At 54.2% G+C, this 22841-nt stretch overlaps 2 protein-coding genes across 11 annotated transcripts in view; one reads left to right on the forward strand and one right to left on the reverse strand.

The window, feature by feature from the left end:
* Positions 1 to 5600, forward strand: part of LENG8 (leukocyte receptor cluster member 8) — a 29679-nt gene extending 24079 nt beyond the window's left edge. For 6 of the 10 annotated variants that reach the window (XM_085565877.1, XM_085565876.1, XM_085565878.1 and 3 more), the window contains 2 exons: positions 9 to 216; positions 4916 to 5600. In XM_085565877.1, coding sequence (XP_085422003.1) covers positions 9 to 216; positions 4916 to 5447 — 740 coding nt within the window. In that variant the 3' untranslated portion in view covers positions 5448 to 5600. Of the gene's footprint in view, positions 1 to 8; positions 298 to 3157; positions 4254 to 4915 lie in introns of those variants that run through there. The other 4 variants (XM_085565882.1, XM_085565883.1, XM_085565884.1 and 1 more) reach the window with 2 other exon arrangements.
* Positions 5601 to 5607: 7 nt separating this feature from the next.
* PPP1R12C (protein phosphatase 1 regulatory subunit 12C) overlaps positions 5608 to 22841 on the reverse strand; it is a 28158-nt gene continuing 10924 nt past the window's right edge. The window contains exons 7-16 of the mRNA XM_085565724.1: positions 16115 to 16161; positions 15892 to 15948; positions 14877 to 14967; positions 13275 to 13382; positions 12187 to 12230; positions 11534 to 11567; positions 10989 to 11093; positions 9983 to 10033; positions 7023 to 7073; positions 5608 to 6194 (exon numbers count right to left, since the gene is read on the reverse strand). Coding sequence (XP_085421850.1) covers positions 6108 to 6194; positions 7023 to 7073; positions 9983 to 10033; positions 10989 to 11093; positions 11534 to 11567; positions 12187 to 12230; positions 13275 to 13382; positions 14877 to 14967; positions 15892 to 15948; positions 16115 to 16161 — 675 coding nt within the window. The 3' untranslated portion in view covers positions 5608 to 6107. The remainder of the gene's footprint in view (positions 6195 to 7022; positions 7074 to 9982; positions 10034 to 10988; positions 11094 to 11533; positions 11568 to 12186; positions 12231 to 13274; positions 13383 to 14876; positions 14968 to 15891; positions 15949 to 16114; positions 16162 to 22841) is intronic.

The following is a 22841-nucleotide window of genomic DNA, read 5'->3' on the forward strand; positions in this document are numbered from 1 at the left end:
CTCCCCAGAGCTGACCACGGAGCTGGCGCTGCTGCCCCCGGCGCTGCGCTCGGACCCGGCCGTGGCGCACGCGCTGGCGCTGCGCGCCGCCTGGGCGCTGGGGCTCTACAGCCGCTTCTTCCGCCTGCACGGCTCCGCCCCGGCCATGGGCCCGCGCCTCATCGACCTCTTCGCCGAGCGCGAGCGGCGCCGCGCCCTGCGCGCCTTCATCAAGGCGTACGTGGGGAGGGGACGGGGAGGGGACGGTGGGGGAGGACGGGGAGGGGATGGCAGAGCCCTGCGCGCCTTCATCAAGGCGTACGTGGGGAGGGGACGGGGAGGGGACGGTGGGGGAGGACAGGGAGGGGATGGGGAGGGGATGGCAGAGCCCTGCGCGCCTCCATCAAGGCGTACGTGGGGAGGGGACGGTGGGGGAGGACGGGGAGGGGACGGCGGAGCCGCAGGTGAGTGAGGGGATGGGGATCGGACGGGTCTGGGGGCTCAGGGGGGTTTGGGGGGCAGGGGAAGCCCTTAGTGTCCATATATGGACTTTTGGGAATCCCGGATTTCCGTATGTGGACTCAGGGAATCCCTGTTTTCCCTATGTGGAATTTTGGAAATCCCTGTTTTCCATGTATGGACTCAGGGAATCCTTATTTTCCATATATGGACTCAGGAAATCCCTGTATTCCATATATGGACTGGGGAAATCCCCATTTTCCATATATGGACTTTTGGAAATTCCTGATTTCCATATATGGACTCAGGGAATCCCTGATTTTCGTATGTGGACTTTTGGAAATCCCTGTTTTCCATGTATGGACTCAGGGAATCCCTTTTTTCCACATATGGACTGGGGAAATCCCTGTTTTCCATGTATTGGCAGGGGAAACCCCGTTATCCATATATGGACTTGGGGAAGTCCCTCTTTTCCTTATGTGGAATTTTGGAAATCCCTGATTTCCATATATTGGCATAGGGAACGCCCTGTTTTCCATATATGGGCATGGGGAATCCCTGTTTTCCATATATGGACTCTGGAAAATCCCCGTTTTCCATATATGGCCATTTATGGGGCTGAGCCCCCACTTATGGGGCTGAGCCCCCATTTATGGGGCTGAACCCCCACTTACGGGGCTGGACCTCCATTTATGGGGCTGAGCCCCCATTTATGGGGCTGGACCCCCATTCATGGGGCTGAACTCCCTTTATAGGACTGAGCCCCCACTTATGGGGCTGAGCCCCCATTTATGGGGCTGAACTCCCTTTATAGGGCTGGACCCCCACTTATGGGGCTGAGCCCCCACTTATGGGGCTGAACTCCCTTTATAGGGCTGGACCCCCACTTATGGGGCTGAGCCCCCATTTATGGGGCTGGACCCCCATTTATGGGGCTGGACCCCCACTTAGGGGCTGAACCCCCATTTATGGGGCTGAGCCCCCATTTATGGGGCTGAGCCCCCACTTATGGGGCTGAGCCCCCATTTACAGGGTCACTTGTCCCCCCTCAGTGGGGCTGTGCCCCCCCCAGCCCTGTGGGGTCACCTCCCGTCTGTGGGGCCGGACCCCCGGATGTGGGGCTGAGCCCCCGTATGGGACCGGGTCCCTCTGTGGGGTCAAACCCCTCCCTGTGGGGCCGAGCCCCCCGTCACGGGGTCAGGACCCCGCTATGGGGCCGAGCCCCCTTTGTTGTGGGGTCCCACCCCTGTTATGGGGCTGAGCCCCCCTTGTTTTGGGGTCCCACCCCCGCTATGGGGCTGAGCCCCCTTTGTTTTGGGGTCCCACCCCCGCTATGGGGCCGAGCCCCCTTTGTTGTGGGGTCCCACCCCTGTTATGGGGCTGAGCCCCCCTTGTTTTGGGGTTCCACCCCTGTTATGGGGCTGAGCCCCCTTTGTTTTGGGGTCCCACTCCTGTTATGGGGCTGAGCCCCCTTTGTTTTGGGGTCCCACTCCTGTTATGGGGCTGAGCCCCCCTTGTTTTGGGGTTCCACCCCTGTTATGGGGACAGAACCCCGCTATGGGGCCGAGCCCCCTTTGTTGTGGGGTCCCACTCCTGTTATGGGGCTGAGCCCCCTTTGTTGTGGGGTTCCACTCCTGTTTTGGGGTCAGAACTCCCCTATGGGGCCGAGCCCCCCCTGTTTTGGGGTCCCACTCCTGTTTTGGGGTCAGAACCCCTTTATGGGGCTGAGCCCCCCTGTTTTGGGGCTGGATCCCATCGTGGGGCTGAGCCCCCTCTGTTTTGGGGTCCCACTCCCCATTTTGGGGTCCCCCCGTTTTGGGTCCCACCCCCATTTTGGGGTCCCACCCCATTTCGGGGTCCCACCCTATTTCGTGGTCCCCCCGTTTGGGGTCCCCCCATTCCGGGGTCCCTGTTTGGGCTCCCACCCCCATTTCGGGGTCCCATTCCGGGGTCCCCGTTGGGGTCCCAGCCCCATTTCGGGGTCCCCATTCCGGGGTCCCCCCATTCCGGGGTCCCATTTCGGGGTGCCCCATTTCGGGGTCCCCGTTGGGGTCCCACCCCCATTTCGGGGTCCCCATTTCGGGGTCCCATTTTGGGGTCCCATTTCGGCGTCCCATTCCGGGGTCCCTGTTTGGGGTCCCACCCCCATTCCGGGGTCCCCATTCCGGGGTCCCCATTTCGGGGGTCCCATTTCGGGGGTCCCATTCCGGGGTCCCCGTTTCGGGGTCCCCATTTCAGGGTCCCCCCATTTTGGGGTCCCCATTTCAGGTCCCCGTTTCGGGGTCCCATTCCGGGGTCCCCGTTGGGGTCCCACCCCCATTTTGGGGTCCCATTCCGGGTCCCCATTTCAGGGTCCCCCCATTTTGGGGTCCCCATTTCAGGTCCCCATTCCGGGGTCCCCATTTCGGGGTCCCCCATTTCGGGGTCCCATTTCGGGGTCCCTGTTGGGGATCCCCCCATTTCGGGGTCCCGTTGGGGGTCCCCATTTCGGGGTCCCGTTTTGGGGTCCCCGTTTCGGGGTCCCCGTTTCGGATCCCCCCATTTCGGGGGTCCCCATTTTGGGGTCCCATTTCGGGGTCCCCGTTTCGGGGTCCCGTTTCGGGGCCCCATTTCGGGGTCCCCGTTGGGGTCCCACCCCCATTTCGGGGTCCCATTTCGGTGTGCCCCGTTTGGGGTCCCGTTTTGGGGTCCCCCCGTGCTGACCTCCTTCTCTCCCCAGCTCCCGGCCGGCGCTGCCGACGGCGCGCCTGGGGCCGCTGGTGGGGCTGGAGCCGCCCGAGCGCCGGCGCTTCCTCGGGGGGCTGCCCCTCGCCTTCACCGGGCCCGACCGCGGCGCCATCGACTGCCGGCAGAGCCTGCCCGCCCTGCCCCACATCTGACCCACTGCGACCCACAGGGACCCACATCTGACCCACTGAGACCCACAGAGCCTGCCCGCCCTGCCCCACATCTGACCCACTGCGACCCATAGAGACCCACTGAGACCCACTGAGACCCACATCTGACCCACAGGGACCCACTGAGACCCACAGCTGACCCACAGAGACCCACATCCAGAGCCTGCCCGCCCTGCCCCACATCTGACCCACTGCGACCCACATCTGACCCATAGAGACCCACTGACAGAGCCTGCCCGCCCTGCCCCACATCTGACCCACTGCGACCCATAGAGACCCACAGGGACCCACAGAGCCTGCCCGCCCTGCCCCACATCTGACCCACGGCCGACCCATAGAGACCCACATCTGACTCACAGCTGACCCACATCCAGAGGAGCTGCCCCACATCTGACTCATGGCCGACCCATAGAGACCCACATCTGACCCACAGCAGCCCGGCATGCCCCACATCTGACCCACATCCAGAGGGGCTGCCCCACATCTGACCCACAGAGGGGCTGGGGCTGACCCATAGAGACCCTGCCCCACATCTGACCCACATCCAGAGGGCCTGGGGCTGCCCCACATCTGACCCAGAGAGACCCTGCCCCACATCTGACCCATGGCCGACCCATAGAGGGGCTGGGGCTGCCCCACATCTGACCCACATCTGACCCACGGCAGGGCTGCCCCACAGAGGGGCTGCCCCACGGCTGCCCCACACTGGGCCTGGGGCTGACACACATCTGACCCACAGCAGGCTGACCCAGGGCAGGGCTGAGCCACAGTGGGGCTGCCCCACATCTGACCCACATCTGACCCACAGAGGGGCTGGGGCTGACCCACAGCTGACCCACATCTGACCCACAGCAGGCTGACCCAGGGCAGGGCTGAGCCACAGTGGGGCTGCCCCACATCTGACCCACATCTGACCCACAGCAAGCCCAGGGCTGACCCACAGCAGCCCTGACCCACATCTGATCTTCTGCTGACCCACAGTGGGCCTGGGGCTGACCCAGGGCAGGGCTGACCCACAGTGGGGCTGCCCCACATCTGATCTCCTGCTGAGCCACAATGAGCCCGGGGCTGACCCACAGCTGCCCCATGGCAGGGCTGCCCCACGTCTGACCCACAGAGGGGCTGGGGCTGACCCACAGCTGACCCACATCTGACCCACGGCAGGGCTGCCCCACGTCTGACCCACAGAGGGGCTGGGGCTGACCCACATCTCACCCACATCTGACCCACAGCAGCCCTGACCCACATCTCATCTTCTGCTGACCCACAGCAGGGCTGACCCACAGTGGGGCTGCCCCACATCGTGACCCACAGCGGGGCTGCCCTGCCCCACATCTGCCCCACATCTGCCCCACGGCCTCTGTGGGTCGGGGCACGAGCCGTGGGGCCGGGTCCCACCGCGGGCGCCGCTGCCGCCCCACGGGAGGGGACGTGGGGCCGGGGGGGGAGAAACGTGGGGTGGGGAGGGGGCGACTTGTGGGGCGGGACGTGGTGGGGGAGGGGGGGCAGAGCTTTGGGGGGGGGGGGGGGGGTCCGCCCCACATTTCCGGCCCCCCCCCCCGTTTTTAACCGTGCCTCAGTTTCTCTCTCTTCTCCCTGCTGCCGAGGTCCGAGCCCCCCAACCCCACGGAGAGACCCCCGCCCCACGGAGGACGGCGAGACCCACGGACAGAGACCCCCCCCCAGTGCCGCGGCCGCTCCCCCCAGCCCCACGCGGAGCCTCCAGCCCCACGGAGACCCCCGGGACCCCCCCCCACAGCAACGCCGCCGGAGCCGCCCTCCCCCCTCCCCGAACCGCAGCCAGAACCGGGGGGAGGGGCGGGGGGGGGCGGGGAGGGGCCGCCCTCCCCCTCCCCACAGCCGCCCCCGGGGGTCTCGGGACCCTCGGCCGCCGCCGCCGCCGCCGCCGCTCCTCCTCCTCCTCCCCTGGGTCTTTGCGCTGCTCAAACCCCCCCCCGCCTTGGGTTCGTATTTAATTTATTTCCAACCCCTCCCCCACCCCTCCCCGTCCCCTCCCCCCACGTCTCTTTGCAGGTAAAAGTCGCCCCCTCCCCCACCCCCCTCCCCTTTCCCCCCTCCCCCCCCCCATCCCCCCTTTTTCTCTTTTTTTAACCTTTTTTTGGACAGAATAAAGAAGGAAAGTTTGAAAAAGACAAAAAATAAACCAAAATTGGGGTGGGGGGGTGGGTGGGGGAGGGGTGGGGGAGGGGAATTTGTACCCGCAGAGCTTTAAAATATATTTCTATAAAAACCTGCGCCCCTCCCCTGCCGATTTCTCCTTTTATTCTTTATTTCCTCTTTTTCTTTTTTTTTTTTTCTTTTTTTCACTTTTTTCCACAAAAATATTCGCGCGGGGGGGGGGTGGGGGGAGGGGCGGGGCACGACGAAGCCCCGCCCCCTCCCTCTGCACCCCCCGCGCTCTGATTGGACGAACGGCACGTGATTGGCATGCGGGGATGGGCGGGGGCGGGGCCTGGCGCTCACAGACCACGCCCCCTTCGTTTGGCCACGCCCCCTTTGGCAGGTTCCCATTCAGTGCAATTGACGCGGGGCTCCGCCCACTCCGCTTTGGCCACGCCCCCTTCGTTTGGCCGCGCCCACTGTGATTGGCTCCGCCCATTTCCATTGGCCACGCCCCCTTCGCTCAGCCACGCCCCTTTTCGTTTTGGCCACGCCCCCTTCTCGTTTTGGCCACGCCCCCGCTGGGGGAGGTTTGGGGGTTTTTTTGGGGCGGATTTGGGTTTTTTTGGGGCGGATTCGGGGGTTTTGGGGTCACTTGGAGAGTTTGCTGATGACGCGGATCAGCGCCGCGTTCTCGTCCTTGAGCCGCTGGTTATCGGCGCGCAGGTCCGACAGCGCCTAGGGGCGTGCCCGATACCACTCCAAAATCACCCCAAAATCATCCCAAAACAACCCCAAAATCATCACAAAACCACCTCAAAATCATCCCAAAACCGCCCCGAAATCATCACCAAATCATCACAAAATCACCCCAAAACTATCCCCAAACCACCTCAACATCACCCCAAAATCATCACAAAACCATCCCAAAATCATCACAAAATCACCCCAAAACAACCCCAAAATCATCACAAAACCATCCCAAAATCACCCCAAAATCATCACAAAACCACCTCAACATCACCCCAAAATCACCCCAAAACCATCCCAAAACCACCTCAAAATCATCCCAAAACCGCCCCGAAATCATCACCCAAATCATCACAAAATAACCCAAAACTATCCCCAAACCACCACGAAACCACCCCAAAATCACCCTGAAATCATCACAAAACCACCTCAAAATCATCCCAAAATCGCCCCAAAAATCATCACAAAATCACCACAAAACGATCTTAAAATCATCCCAAAAACGCCCCAAAATCATCTCAAGATCACTCCAAAATGAACCCGAAAACCACCACAAAATTACCCCAAAATGACCCAAAACCACCCAAAATCATCACAAAATCACCCCAAAATGAACCCAAAAAACACCACAAAATTATCCCAAAATGACCCAAAACCAACCAAAATTACCCCGAAATGAACCCAAAAACCACCACAAAATTACCCCAAAATGCCCCAAAACCACCCAAAATGCCCCAAAACCACCCAAAATGCCCCAAAACGACCCGAAATGAGCCCAGAGCCCCGAAATCCCGGAATTTGGGGTCCCAGAGCCACCTTGAGCTCCTCCTCCAGCTCCGCCGCCTTCAGCTCCAGCGCCCGGCGCTCCTGGGGTGCCAGGAGGAGAAATCGGAGGGGAAAAGTGGGGAAAAACGGGAAAAAATGGGAAAAAATGGGAGGGGAAAATGTGGGGGGGAAATTGGGGGAAAAACGGGAAAAATGTGGGGGGAAAATGGGGAAATGTGAGAGGAAAATGGGGAAAATGGGAGGGGAAAATGTGGGGGGGAAATGGGGAAAATGTGAGGGGAAAATGGGGGAAATCGGAGGGGAAAAGTGGGGAAAAATGGGAAAAAATGGGAGGGGAAAATGTGGGGGGAAAATTGGGGGAAAAGTGGGGGGAAAACAGGAAAAATGTGGGGGGAAAATGGGGAATATGTGAGAGGAAAATGGGGAAAATTTGAGGGGAAAATGTGAGGGGGAAATGGGGAAAATGTGAGGGGAAACAGGAAATATGGGAGGGGAAAATGTGGGGGGAAAATGGGGAAATGGGAGGGGAAAATGGGGAAAATGTGAGGGGAAAATGGGAGGGGAAAAGTGGGGGAAAAGTGGGGAAAAATGGAAAAATGTGAGGGGAAAAAATGGGGAAAATGTGAGAGGAAAATTGGGGGAAATGTGAGGGGAAATTGGAAAAATGTGAGGGGAAAATTGGGGAAAATGTGAGGGGGAAATGGGGAAAATGTGAGGGGAAAATGGAGAAAATTATGAGGGAAGAAAATGGCGGGAAAGGAGGGGAGAAAATGGAAAAATTTGGCAGGAAAATTGAGGGAAATGTGAGGGGAAAAGGGGAAAAATATGAGGAGAAAATTGGGGAAATGTGAGGGGAAAATGGGGAAAATGTCAGGGGAAAATGGGGGAATTTGAGCGGGAAAGGGGGAAAAATATGAGGGGAGAAAATGGAAAAATGCAAGGGGAAAACAGTGGAAAACGTGAGGGGAAAAAGGATGAAATGTGCGGTGAGAAAGGGGGAAATGTCAGGGGAAAAAGGGAAAAAAACATGAGGGGAAAATGGGGAAAAATGTGAAGGGAAAAGGCAGGAAATGAGAGGGACAAAATGGCGGAGAAACATGAGGGGAGAAAATGGCGGGAAAGGTCAGGGGGAAAATGGAAAAATGTGAGAGGAAAATGTGAGGGGAAAATGGGGAAAAATTTGAGGGGAAAATGGGGAAAATGTGAGGGGAAAATGTGAGGGGAAAATGGGGAAAAATGTGAGAGGAAAATGTGAGGGGAAAATGTGAGGGGAAAATGTGAGGGGAAAATGGAAAAATGTGAGGGGAAAATGTGAGGGGAAAATGGGGAAAAATTTGAGGGGAAAATGGGGAAAATGTGAGGGGAAAATGTGAGGGGAAAATGTGAGGGGAAAATGGGGAAAAATGTGAGGGGAAAATGGAAAAATGTGAGGGGAAAATGGGGAAAAATGTGAGGGGAAAATGGAAAAATGTGAGGAGAAAATGTGAGGGGAAAATGGTGAAAATGTGAGGGGAAAAGAAGAAAATGTGAGGAGAAAATGTGAGGGGAAAATGGGGAAAAATGTGAGGGAAAAATGGGGAAAAATGTGAGGGGAAAATGGGGAAAATGTGAGGGGAAAATGTGAGGGGAAAATATGAGGGGAAAATGGGGAAAAATGTGAGGGGAAAATGTGAGGGGAAAATGGGGAAAATGTGAGGGGAAAATGTGAGGGGAAAATGGGGAAAATGTGAGGGGAAAATGTGAGGGGAAAATGGAAAAATGTGAGGGAAAAATGGGGAAAAATGTGAGGAGAAAATGTGAGGGGAAAATGTGAGGGGAAAAGAAGAAAATGTGAGGGGAAAATGTGAGGGGAAAATGGGGAAAATGTGAGGGGAAAATGTGAGGGGAAAATGGGGAAAATGTGAGGGGAAAATGTGAGGGGAAAATGGAAAAATGTGAGGGAAAAATGGGGAAAAATGTGAGGAGAAAATGTGAGGGGAAAATGTGAGGGGAAAAGAAGAAAATGTGAGGGGAAAATGTGAGGGGAAAATGGGGAAAATGTGAGGGGAAAAAAGGGCGGGAAAATGTGAGGGGAGAAAATGGCGGGAAACGTGAGAGGGAAAATGGAGAAATGTGAGGGGAAATTAAGGGAAACACGAGGGGCAAATTCAGGAAAGACGAGAGGAAAATGGGAAAAACGGGAGGGGAAACGTGGCAGGGGAGGTTTTTGGGTTTCAGGATGGTTTTGGGGGGCTTTTGGGTGTTTTTTGGGGTTCCAGGGTGGTTTTCGAGTGTTTTTTGGAGTTCCAGGGTAGTTTTTGGGTGTTTTTTCAGATTCCAGGATGGTTTTTGAATGTTTATTGGAGTTCCAGGGTAGTTTTTGGGTCTTTTTTGGGGATCCAGGGTGTTTTTTGGGTGGTTTTGGGTGTTTTTTGGGGATCCAGGGTCGTTTTTGGGTGTTTTTTGGGATTCCAGGGTGGTTTTTGGGTGGGTTTGGGTGGTTTTTGGGGTTCCAGGGTAGTTTTCGGGAGTTTTTTTGGATTTCAGGGTGGGTTTTGGGTGGTTTTGGGTGTTTCTGGGGATCCAGGGTGGGTTTTGAAGATCCAGGGTGGTTTTTGGGTGGTTTTGTCTATTTTTGGAGTTACAGGGTGGTTTTGGGGTGGTTTTTGGGTGGTTTTTGGATGTTTTTTGGAGTTCCAGGGTGGTTTTGGGTGTTTTTTTGGCTTTCAGGGTAGTTTTTGGGTGTTTTTTGGGATTCCAGGGTGGTTTTGGGGTGTTTTTGGGTGGTTTTGTGTGCTTTTTGGGGTTCCAGGGTGGTTTGGGGTGATTTTTGGGGTTCCAGGGTGGTTTTGGGTGTTTTTTTGGCTTTCAGGGTAGTTTTTGGGTGTTTTTTGGGATTCCAGGGTGGTTTTTGGGTGTTTTTGGGTGATTTTTGGGGTTCCAGGGTAGTTTTCAGGTGTTTTTTTGGCTTTCAGGGTAGTTTTGGGGTGTTTTTGGGCGTCTCCACTCACGAATCTCTCCAGCTCCAGCCGGGCCGGGCGCTCGGCGCTTCGCTCCTGGCGCTGGGCAGGGAAAGGGGAGAGCCCCGAGTGACCCCGAGTGACCCCGAGTGACCCTGAGTGACCCCGAGTGACCCCGAGTGACCAATGAGTGACCCCCGAGTGACCACTGAGTGACCCCGAGTGACCAATGAGTGACCCCGAGTGACCAATGAGTGACCCCGAGTGACCCCGAGTGACCCCGAGTGACCAGTGACCCCGAGTGACCAATGAGTGACCCCGAGTGACCAATGAGTGACCCCGAGTGACCACTGAGTGATCCCGAGTGACCCCGAGTGACCCCGAGTGACCAGTGAGTGACCAATGAGTGACCCCGAGTGACCAATGAGTGACCCCGAGTGACCACTGAGTGATCCCGAGTGACCCCGAGTGACCCCGAGTGACCAGTGAGTGACCAATGAGTGACCCCGAGTGACCCCGAGTGACCCCGAGTGACCCTGAGTGACCACTGAGTGACCCCCGAGTGACCTCGAGTGACCCCGAGTGACCAATGAGTGACCCCGAGTGACCCCGAGTGATCAATGAGTGACCCCGAGTGACCCTGAATGACCCCCGAGTGACCCCCGAGTGACCAATGAGTGACCCCAAATGACCCCGGGTGACCCCCGAGTGACCCCGAGTGACCCCAAATGACCAATGAGTGACCCTGAGTGACCCCTGAGTGACCCCAAATGACCAATGAGTGACCCTGAGTGACCCCTGAGTGACCCCAAATGACCAATGAGTGACCCTGAGTGACCCCTGAGTGACCCCAAATGACCCCTGAGTGACCAATGAGTGACCAATTAGTGACCCCAAGTGACCCCAAATGACCCCGGGTGACCCTGAAACACCCAAATGACCCCTGACCTGGGTGACCCCCGGGTGACCCCTGACCCGAGTGACCCCGGGTGACCCCGGGTGACCCCTGACCCGAGTGACCCCGGGTGACCCCGGGTGACCCCGGGTGACCCCTGACCTGCGTGACCCTCTCCAGCTCCAGCCGGCTCTGGGTCAGCGCCAGCTCCGCCTCCTGCAGCTGCTCCCGAATCCGCTCGTTTTCCACCCAAAGCTCCTGGAACAGCTGGGGGGGAGGGGCGGGGGGGGGGAGGGGTCTGAGCCTGCCCCTCCCCCACCCCAAAATCCCACCCAAATCCCCTCCCCCACCCCCAAATCCGCTCGTTTTCCACCCAAAGCTCCTGGAACAGCTGGGGGGGAGGGGCGGGATCAGACCCCTCCCCAAAATCCCAAAATCCCCCCCAAAATCCCCTCCCCCGCCCCCAAATCCCCTCCCCCACCCCAAAATCCCCTCCCTCACCCCCCAAATCCCCTCCCCCACCCCCCAAATCCCCCAAAATCCCCTCCCTCACCCCCAAATCCCCTCCCCCACCCCCAAATCCCCTCCCCCACCCCCCAAATCCCCCCAAAATCCCCTCCCCCACCCCCCAAATCCCCTCCCCCACCCCCAAATCCCCTCCCCCACCCCCCAAATCCCCTCCCCCACCCCCAGATCCCCTCCCCCACCTGTTGGTAATCGAAGGGCGGGGCCGGGGCGGGGCTGTGGGGGAGGGGAGGGGTCAGGGGGGGCTGAGACCCCCAAAAATCACCCGAGACCCCCCCAAAAAAACCCAAAATTCAATCCAGGACCCCCAAAATCACCTGAGACCCCCCAAATCCCCCAAATTCATCCCAAATCCACCCAAAATCCCCAAAATTCCCCCAAAAATCCTCCAAATCCAGCTCAAATCCCCTCAAAATCCCCGAAATTCCCCCAAAATCCCCCAAATTCAGCTCAAATCCCCCCAAATCCTCCCAAAATCCCCCAAATTAATCCCAAATCCACCCAAAATCCCCGAAATTCCCCAAAAATCCTCCAAATCCAGCTCAAATCCCCCCAAATCCTCCCAAAATCCCCCAAATTCCCCAAAATTCCCCCAACCCCCCAAATTCATCCCAAATCTTCCCCAAATTCCCCCAAAATTCCCCCAAAATTTCCCCCAAATTCCCCAAAACCGCCCCAAAACCCCCCTAAATTTCCCCCAAACCCCCCAAAAAATTCCCAAAATTCCCCCAAACCCCCCGCAAAATTACTCAAAATTCATCCCAAATCCCCCCAAATTCCCCCAAATTCTCCCCAAAATTCCCAAAATCCCCAAAATTCCGCCCCAGCCCCGTACCTGGGTGGGGGAGGGGCGTCCTCGGGCCCGTCGCTCTCGGAGCCCTGGGGGGGGGAGGGGAGGGGGGTGAGAAAAAATCCCCAAAATTCCCCCAAAAATCCCCCCAAAAACCTCCCCGAGGACCCCCCCCAAAATTTCATCAAAATCTCCCCAAAATCCCCCAAATTCTCCCCAAATCTGCCCGAATTCCACCCAAAATTCCCCCCAAATTCCCCAATATCCCCCAACTTCTCCCAAAATCCCCCCAAAATTTCCCCAAATTCCCCCCAAATCCCCCAAAATCCACCCAAATCATCCAAAATCCCCCAAATTCCACCTCAAATTCCCCCCAAAATCCCCGAAATCTGCCCAAATCCCCCAAATCTGCCTGAAGTCCCCCCAAATTCCCCAAAATTCCCCCAAATCCTCCAAAATCCCCCAAATCTGCCCAAATTCTCCCCAAATCCCCCCAAAATCCCCCAAATTTCCCCCAAATTTCCCCAAAATCCCCCAAATTTCCCCAAAATCCCCAAATCCCCCCAAAATCCCCCGAATTTCCCCCAAATTCCCCAAAATTCCCCAAAAATCCCCAAAATTCCCCCAAAAATCCCCCAAATTTCCCCAAAATCCCCAAATTCCCCCAAATCTCCCCAAATCCCCCCAAATCTTCCCAAATTCTCCCCAAATTCCCCCAAATTCCCCAAATTTCCCCCAAATTCCCCCAAAATCCCCAAACCCCCCCAAATCTTCCCGAATTCCCCCAAATTCCCACAAATCTCCTCAAATTCCCCAAATTTCCCCAAAATCCCCAAATTCCCCAAATTTCCCCACATTTTCCCCAAATTTCCCCCAAATTTCCCCCAAATTTCCCCCAAATCCCCCAAATTCTCCCCAAATTCCCCCAAATTCCCCAAATTTCCCCAAATTTTCCCCAAATTCCCCAAATTTCCCCCAAATTCCCCCCAAATTCCCCAAATCCCCCAAATTTTCCCCAAATTCCCCAAATTTCCCCAAATTTTCCCCAAATTCCCCAAATTTCCCCCAAATTCCCCCAAATTCCCCAAATCTCCCCAAATTTCCCCAAATTTCCCAACCCCCCCCCGACTCACGTTGGGCTCCCGCCCCTCCTGGTCCCTGATTGGCTGCTGCTGGCCCCGCCCCTCGGCGCCTCGGCCAATCCCGTGCTCCGCCGCCCGCAGCTCGGGCAGGGTCACGCCCTGGCCGGGGTCAGGGGTCACACAGGGGTCAGGGGTCACACAGGGGTCACCCAGGGGTCAGGGGTCACCCCGGGGTCACACAGGGGTCACCCCGGGGTCACCCAGGGGTCAGGGGTCACACAGGGGTCACACAGGGGTCAGGGGTCACCCAGGGGTCACCCCGGGGTCACACAGGGGTCAGGGGTCACCCAGGGGTCACCCCGGGGTCACACAGGGGTCAGGGGTCACACAGGGGTCACCCCGGGGGTTTTGGGGTGAATCCAGAGATTTCGGGGCGGTTTTGGGGCGATTTTTGGGGGATTTTTGGGGGATTTTGGGGCGATTTTGGGGCAGTTTTTGGGGTGATTTTGGGGCAGTTTTTGGGGTGATTTTGGGGCAGTTTTTGGGGTGATTTTGGGGTGATTTTGGGGCGATTTTGGGGCAGTTTTTGGGGCGATTTTGGGGCAGTTTTTGGGGTGGTTTTTTGGCAGTTTTGGGTCGGTTTTTTGGGTGATTTCGGGGTTATTTCTAGGGTGATTTTGGGCAGTTTTGTGGCAGATTTTGGGGCAATTTTGGGCTGTTTTGTGGCAGTTTTTGAGGCAATTTTGGACAGTTTTGGGGCAGATTTTGGGGTGATTTTGGCCGTTTTGGGGCGATTTTTGGGCAGGTTTTTGGGTAGTTTTTTGGGCAGTTTTTGGGTCGATTTTGGCTGTTTTTTGGGCAGATTTTGGGTCGATTTTGGCTGTTTCAGGTCATTTTTTTGGTCAGTTTTTTGGGCAGATTTTGGGTGGATTTTTGGTCAGTTTTTGGGGCAGATTTTGGGTGGATTTTGGCCGTTTTCGGTCAGGTTTTGGGTGGATTTTGGCCGATTTCGGGCAGATTTTGGGTGGAGTTTTGGTCAGTTTTTGGGGCAGATTTTGGGTGGATTTTGGCCGTTTTCAGGTCGGTTTTGGGTGGATTTTGGGCCGATTTTGGGCAGATTTTGGGTGGATTTTTGGTCAGTTCTTGTGCCAGATTTTGGGTGGATTTTGGCCATTTTCGGTCAGTTTTTGGGTGGATTTTGGCCGATTTTGGGCAGATTTTGGGTGGATTTTTGGTCAGTTTTTGGGGCAGATTTTGGGTGGATTTTGGCCGTTTTCAGGTCAGTTTTTGGGTTGATTTTGGCTGTTTTTTGGGCAGATTTTGGGTGGATTTTTGGTCAGTTTTTGGGGCAGATTTTGGGTGGATTTTGGCCGTTTTCAGGTCGGTTTTTGGGTGGATTTTGGCCGATTTTGGGCAGATTTTGTGTGGATTTTTGGTCAGTTCTTGTGGCAGATTTTGGGTGGATTTTGGCCGATTTTGGGCAGATTTTGGGTGGATTTTTGGTCAGTTTTTGGGGCAGATTTTGGGTGGATTTTGGCCGTTTTCAGGTCGGTTTTTGGGTGGATTTTGGGTGGATTTTTGGTCAGTTTTTGGGGCAGATTTTGGCCGTTTTCAGGTCGGGTTTTGGGTGGATTTTGGCCGATTTTGGCACACCTGCGTGGCGCGCCGCGCCTGCCGCATCAGGCGGCTCCGGGCCTTGCGCTGCGACTCCGACTCCTCGTCCCGCGCCGGCGGCTGGAACGGCCTGCGGGGTTGGGGAGAAAAACGGGGATTTTGGGAAAAAAGGGGGTTGGGGGGGAAAAAAAGGGGATTGGGGAGAAAAAACGGGGATTTGGGGAGAAAAACGGGGATTTTGGGGAGAAAATGGGATTTTGGGGGGAAAGAAAAAGGGATTTTGGAGAGAAAAATGGGATTCGAGGGGAAAAATGGGAATTTTGGGGAGAAAAATGGGATTTCGAGGGGAAAAATGGGAATTTTGGGGAGAAAAATGGGATTTTGGGGAAAAAAGGGGGTTTGGGGGGAAAAAAGGGGGATTTGGGGAGAAAAAACGGGGATTTGGGGAGAAAAAAACGGGGATTTTGGGGAGAAAAAACGGGGATTTTGGGGGGAAAACCAAGGAATTTTGGGAAAATAGGGGATTTTGAGGAGAAAAACAGGGATTTTGGGGGGAAATGGGGATTTTGGGGGGAAAAAAGGGAATTTTGGGGAGAAAAAAGGGATTTTGGGGAGAAATGGGGATTTTGGGGAGAAAAAACGGGGACTTGGGGAAAATAGGGGATTTGGGAGAAAAATGGGGATTTGGGGAAAATAGGGGATTTTGGGGAGAAAAAACGGGGATTTTGGGGAGAAAAACAAGGAATTTTGGGAAAATAGGGGATTTTGAGGAGAAAAACGGGGATTTTGGGGGGAAATGGGGATTTTGGGGGGAAAAAAGGGAATTTTGGGGAGAAAAAAGGGATTTTGGGGAGAAATGGGGATTTTGGGGGGGAAAAATGGGAATTTTGAGGAGAAATGGGGATTTTGGGGAGAAAAAACAGGAATTTTGGGGAGAAAAACAGTAAATTTGGGGAGAAAAACGGGGATTTTGGGGGAAAACGGGAATTTGGGGGGAAAAAAAGGGGATTTTGGGTGGAAAAAAGAGGATTTCGGGGTGGGGGAGGGGCCTCACCTGCGCCCCCGCGGCTCGGGGGGGTCCTGGGGGGCTCCGGGCTGGGTGGGGGAGGGGCTGTGGGGGAGGGGCGGCAGCGTCAGCCCCTCCCCCCTTTCAAACCCCTCCCCCCTTTAACCCCTCCCCCTTTTAAGCCCCTCCCCCTTTTAAACCCCTCCCCCTTTTAAACCCCTCCCCCACCTCGTTTGGCCCCTCCCCCTTCAGCCCCTCCCCCTTTTCTCACCTGGGGGGTCTCAGGGTGGGGGAGGGGCGGCCGGGGGGCTCCGAAACCTTTTGGGGTGGGGGAGGGGATTTAAGGGGGCGTGGCCTCACCTGGGGGCGTGGCCCGAGCCCGGCCCCTCCCCCTCCCTCCCCTCCCCCCCCCCTCCGGGGGGGGGAGGGGAGGGAGGGGGAGGGGCCGGGCTCGGGCCACGCCCCTTTTTTTGGGGAGGGGGAGGGGCAGGCCACGCCCCTTTTTTGGGGAGGGGGAGGGGCTCACCGGTGGTGGGGGGGAGGGGCCGGCGGGGGGCGGAGCCTCGGGGGGGTCTGGGGGGGGGGAGGGGAGGTCAGAGGGACACGCCCGAAATGTCCCGAAATGGCCCCAAAATGGCCCGAAATTGACATAAAATGGCCCAAAATTAACATAAAATACCAAAATAGACCCAAAATAGCCCAAAAATAACACAAAATATCCCAAAATAGACAAAATTAGCCCAAATAGACACAAAATACCAAAATAGACCCAAAATACCCAAAATAGACACAAAATAGCCCAAAATTAACATAAAATGGCCCAAAATTAACATAAAATAGACCAAAATTGACACAAAATACCCAAAATAGACCCAAAATAGCCCAAAATTAACATAAAATGGCCCAAAATTAACATAAAATAGACCAAAATAGACACAAAATACCCAAAATAGACCCAAAATACCCAAAATAGCCCAAAATAGACAAAAAATAGCCCAAATAGACACAAAATAGACCAAAATAGACCCAAAATACCCCAAAATTAACAAAAAATAGCCCAAAATAGACACAAAATACCAAAATAGACCCAAAATAGCCCAAAATTAACATAAAATGGCCCAAAATTAACATAAAATAGACCAAAATTGACACAAAATACCCAAAATAGACCCAAAATAGCCCAAAATTAACATAAAATGGCCCAAAAATAACACAAAATATCCCAAAATAGACCCAAAATAGACCCAAAATAGACCCAAAATAGCCCAAAATGACATAAAATACCCAAAATACCCAAAATAGAAACAAAATATCCCAAAATAGACACAAAATAGCCCAAAATGACACAAAATACCCAAAATATCCCAAAATATCCAAAAATATACCCAAAATAGACCCAAAATAGCCCAAAATAGAAACAAAATATCCCAAAATAGACCCAAAATAGACCCAAAAATCCCAAATATCAAAATACCCAAAACAGACACAAAATACCCAAAAATCCCAAAACAGACCCGAAATATCCCAAAATAGAAACAAAATCTCCCAAAATCCTGAAATAGACACAAAATAGCCCAAAAATTCCAAAACAGGCACAAAATCCACCCCAAAATCCCAAAATAGACCCAAAATAGCCCAAAATCCCAAAATAGACCCAAAAAGTCCCAAATTAGACACAAAATAGCCCAAAACCTGAAATAAACACAAAATGACCCAAAAATCCCCAAATAGACCCAAAATATCCCAAAATAGACCCAAAATATCTCAAAAAAGACCCAAAATATCCCAAAATAGACACAAAACATCCCCAAAAATCACAAAATAGACACAAAATACCCAAAAATTCCCCAAACCCCGTTTTTCCTCCCAAAATCCCCATTTTTCCCCCCAAAATCCCATTTTTTCCCAAACTCCCCGTAATTTTGCCCAAAATCCCCGTTTTTTTGTCCAAAATCCCCGTTTTTCCCCCCAAATCCCATTTCCCCCCCAAATCCCCATTTTTCCCCCAAACTCCCCGTTTTTTTGCCCAAACTCCCGGTTTTTCCCCCCAAATCCATTTTCCCCACAAAATCCCATTTTTGCCCAAAATCGCCTTTTTTCCGCCCAAACTCCCATTTTTCCCCCAATCCCATTTTCCCCAAATTCCAATTTTTTTCCCCCAATCCCATTTTGCCCAAACTCCCCGTGTTTTTCCCCAAATCCCCGTTTTCTGCCCCAAACCCCATTTTCCCCAAACTCCCCGTTTTTCCCCCCAAATTCCCATTTTGCCCAAAATCGCCGTTTTTCGCCCCAAACTCCCCGTTTTTTCCCCCAATCCCATTTTCCCCAAATTCCCATTTTTTCCCCCAAACCCCATTTTGCCCAAACTCCCCGTTTTTCCCCCCAATCCCATTTTTCCCAAACTCCCCATTTTTCTCCCCAATCCCATTTTGCCCAAACTCCCCGTTTTTTGCCCCAAACTCCCCGTTTTCCCCCCAAACCCCATTTTCCCCAAATCCCCGTTTTTCCCCCCAAAACCCATTTTTCCCAAACTCCCCGTTTTCCGCCCCAATCCCATTTTCCCCAAAATGGCCGTTTTTTGCCCCAAACCCCATTTTCCCCAAACTCCCCGTTTTTCGCCCCAAACTCCCCGTCTTTCCCCCCAAATTCCCATTTTGCCCAAACTCCCCGTTTTTCCCCCCAAATCCCATTTTTCCCAAAATCGCCGTTTTTCCCCCCAATCCTGTATTTCGCCCCAAATCCCCTTTTTTCCCCCAAATCCCCATTTTCCCCAAACTCCCCATTTTTCCCCCCAAACTCCCCGTCTTTCCCCCAATCCCATTTTCCCCAAAATGGCCGTTTTTCGCCCCAAACCCCATTTTTCCCCAAACTCCCTGTTTTCCCCCCAAACTCCCCGTCTTTCCCCCAATTCCCATTTTCCCCAAACTCCCCGTCTTTCCCCCAGTCCCATTTTGCCCAAAATCGCCGTTTTTCGCCCCAAACTCCCCGTCTTTCCCCCAATCCCATTTTTCCCAAACTCCCCGTCTTTCCCCCAATCCCATTTTGCCCAAAATCGCCGTTTTTCGCCCCAAACTCCCCGTTTTTTCCCCCAATCCCATTTTCCCCAAATTCCCATTTTTTCCCCCAAACCCCATTTTGCCCAAACTCCCCGTTTTTCGCCCCAAACTCCCCGTTTTCCCCCCAAACCCCATTTTCCCCAAACTCCCCGTTTTTCGCCCCAAATCCCATTTTTCCCAAAATCGCCGTTTTTCCCCCCAATCCTGTATTTCGCCCCAAATCCCCGTTTTCCCCCCAATTCCCATTTTGCCCAAACTCCCCATTTTTCCCCCCAAACTCCCCGTCTTTCCCCCAGTCCCATTTTGCCCAAAATCGCCGTTTTTCGCCCCAATCCGCGCTCACCCCCCGGCCGCGGCCCCTCCCCCTCGCTCTCCCCCCCCTCGTCGCTGTCGGGGGCCCCTCCCCCCCCCGGGGGGCGCAGGGGGGGGGGCGGCCCCTCCCCCACCCGCGCCCGGAGCCGGCGGCGCTCGCGGCGGCTGCGGCGGGACGCGGCCGGTCTGGGGAGAAAAACGGCGATTTTGGGAAAAATGGAAAAAACTGAACATTTGGGGGAAAAAACGGGGATTTTGGGAAAAAAAACGGGGAATTTTGGGGTAAAAATGGGGATTTTGGGGTAAAAATGGGGATTTTGGGGTGCCCAGGAGGCGCTCGCGGCGGCTGCGGCGGGACGCGGCCGGTCTGGGGAGAAAAACGGCGATTTTGGGAAAAATGGAAAAAATGGGCAGTTTGGGGGAAAAAACGGGGATTTTGGAAAAAAAAACGGGGATTTTGGGGTAAAAATGGGGATTTTGGGGTAAAAATGGGGATTTTGGGGTGCCCAGGAGGCGCTCGCGGCGGCTGCGGCGGGACGCGGCCGGTCTGGGGAGAAAAACGGCGATTTTGGGAAAAAATACTGAAATTGGGGAGTTTGGGGGAAAAAACGGGGATTTTGGGAAAAAAACCGGGGATTTTGGGGGTAAAAATGGGGATTTTGGGGTAAAAATGGGGATTTTGGGGTGCCCAGGAGGCGCTCGCGGCGGCTGCGGCGGGACGCGGCCGGTCTGGGGAGAAAAACGGCGATTTTGGGAAAAATGGAAAAAACTGAACATTTGGGGGAAAAAACGGGGATTTTGGGAAAAAAAACGGGGATTTTGGGGTAAAAATGGGGATTTTGGGGTAAAAATGGGGATTTTGGGGTGCCCAGGAGGCGCTCGCGGCGGCTGCGGCGGGACGCGGCCGGTCTGGGGAGAAAAACGGCGATTTTGGGAAAAATGGAAAAAATGGGCAGTTTGGGGGAAAAAACGGGGATTTTGGGAAAAAAAACGGGGATTTTGGGGTAAAAATGGGGATTTTGGGGTGCCCAGGAGGCGCTCGCGGCGGCTGCGGCGGGACGCGGCCGGTCTGGGGAGAAAAACGGCGATTTTGGGAAAAATGGAAAAAACTGAACATTTGGGGGAAAAAATGGGCAGTTTGGGGGAAAAAACGGGGATTTTGGGAAAAAAAAACGGGGATTTTGGGGGTAAAAATGGGGATTTTGGGGTGCCCAGGAGGCGCTCGCGGCAGCTGCGGCGGGACGCGGCCGGTCTGGGGAGAAAAACGGCGATTTTGGGAAAAAATACCGAAATTGGGGAGTTTGGGGGAAAAAACGGGGATTTTGGGAAAAAAAACGGGAATTTTGGGGTAAAAATGGGGATTTTGGGGTAAAAATGGGGATTTTGGGGTGCCCAGGAGGCGCTCGCGGCGGCTGCGGCGGGACGCGGCCGGTCTGGGGAGAAAAACGGCGATTTTGGGAAAAATGGAAAAAACTGAACATTTGGGGGAAAAAACGGGGATTTTGGGAAAAAAAACGGGGAATTTTGGGGTAAAAATGGGGATTTTGGGGTGCCCCAGAGGCGCTCGCGGCGGCTGCGGCGGGACGCGGCCGGTCTGGGGAGAAAAACGGCGATTTTGGGAAAAATGGAAAAAATGGGCAGTTTGGGGGAAAAAACGGGGATTTTGGGAAAAAAAACGGGGAATTTTGGGGTAAAAATGGGGATTTTGGGGTGCCCCAGAGGCGCTCGCGGCGGCTGCGGCGGGACGCGGCCGGTCTGGGGAGAAAAACGGCGATTTTGGGAAAAATGGAAAAAACTGAACATTTGGGGGAAAAAACGGGGATTTTGGGAAAAAAAACGGGGATTTTGGGGTAAAAATGGGGATTTTGGGGGTAAAAATGGGGATTTTGGGAAAAAAACCGGGGATTTTGGGGTAAAAATGGGGATTTTGGGGTGCCCAGGAGGCGCTCGCGGCGGCTGCGGCGGGACGCGGCCGGTCTGGGGAGAAAAACGGCGATTTTGGGAAAAATGGAAAAAACTGAACATTTGGGGGAAAAAACGGGGATTTTGGGAAAAAAACGGGATTTTGGGGTAAAAATGGGGATTTTGGGGGTTTTTTTGGGTTTTTGGGGTGATTTTTTGGGGCTTTTTGGGGTGAATTTTTTGGGTTTTTGGGATGAATTTTGGGTCTTTTGGGGGATGTTTTGGGGGTTTTTTGGGTGATTTTTGGGGGTTTCTGGGGTGATTTTCCGGGACCGGGTTTTTGGGGTGATTTTTGGGTTTTTGGGGCAATTTTCAGGGTTTTTGGGGTGATTTTTTGGGATGGAGTTTTTGGGCTGATTTTTTGGGTTTTGGGCTGATTTTTTTTGGTTTTTGGGGTGATTCCTTTGGGGTTTTTTGAGGGTTTTGGGGTGATTTTTTTGGGGTTTTGGGGTGATTTTCGGGGTTTTTGGTGCGATTTTTTGGTGCTGAGTTTTTGGGGCGATTTTGGGTTCTTTTGGGTGATTTTGGGGTTTTTGGGGCGATTTTGGGGTTTTTGGACGATTTTGGGTTTTTTTGGGCGATTTTGGGTTTTTTTGGGGCGATTTTGGGGTTTTTGGGGCGATTTTGGGTTCTTTTGAGCAATTTTGGGTTTTTTTGGGGTGATTTTGGGGTTTTTGGGGCGATTTTCGGGGTAATTTTCGGGGTTTTTGGTGCGATTTTTTGGTGCTGAGTTTTTGGGGCGATTTTGGGTTCTTTTGGGTGATTTTGGGGTTTTTGGGGCGATTTTGGGGTTTTTGGTGCGATTTTGGGTTTTTTTGGGCGATTTTGGGTTTTTTTGGGGCGATTTTGGGGTTTTTGGGGCGATTTTGGGTTCTTTTGAGCAATTTTGGGTTTTTTTGGGGTGATTTTGGGGTTTTTGGGGCGATTTTCGGGGTAATTTTCGGGGTTTTTGGTGCGATTTTTTGGTGCTGAGCTTTTGGGGCGATTTTGGGGTTTTTGGGGCGATTCTGGGGTTTTTGGGGTGATTTTGGGTTCTTTTGGGCGATTTTGGGGTTTTTGGGGCGATTTTGGGGTTTTTGGGGCGATTTTCGGGGTAATTTTCGGGCTTTTTGGTGCGATTTTTTGGTGCTGAGTTTTTTGGGGCGATTTTGGGGTTTTTGGGGCGATTTTGGGGTTTTTGGGGTCTCACCGTCGCTGCTTGCCGCCCCCCGGGGGGGGAGGGGCTCCCTCGGGCTCCGGGGGTGGGGGAGGGGCGCCCGGGTCCTTCTGGCTGCGCAGCTGGGGGGGGAGGGGCGGTCAGGGACCCCAAACTGGGGAGGGGTCCCGGGAATTGGGGATTTCGGGGGGAATTTGGGGGATTTGGGGTGAATTTGGGGGATTTTGGGGGGAATTTGGGAATTTTGGGGTGAATTTGGGGTGGTTTGGGGGATTTTGGTTTTTTTTGGGGGGGAATTTGGGGTGTTTTGGGAGGTTTTGGGGATTCTGGGGGGATTTTGGCATGAATTTGGGTGATTTTGGGTTTTTTGGGAGGGAATTTCCAGGTGATTTTTGGGTGAATTCAGCTGATTTTGGGTGAATTTGGGCGATTTTGGTTTTTTGGGGGGATTTCGGGGTGATTTGGGGCGATTCTGTGGTTTTGGGCTGGTTTGGGGTTATTTTGGGATGTTT

This window comes from Lonchura striata, chromosome 37 (genome assembly GCF_050655825.1).
Source record: "Lonchura striata isolate lonStrDom1 chromosome 37, ASM5065582v1, whole genome shotgun sequence".
Classification (NCBI taxonomy): domain Eukaryota; kingdom Metazoa; phylum Chordata; class Aves; order Passeriformes; family Estrildidae; genus Lonchura; species Lonchura striata.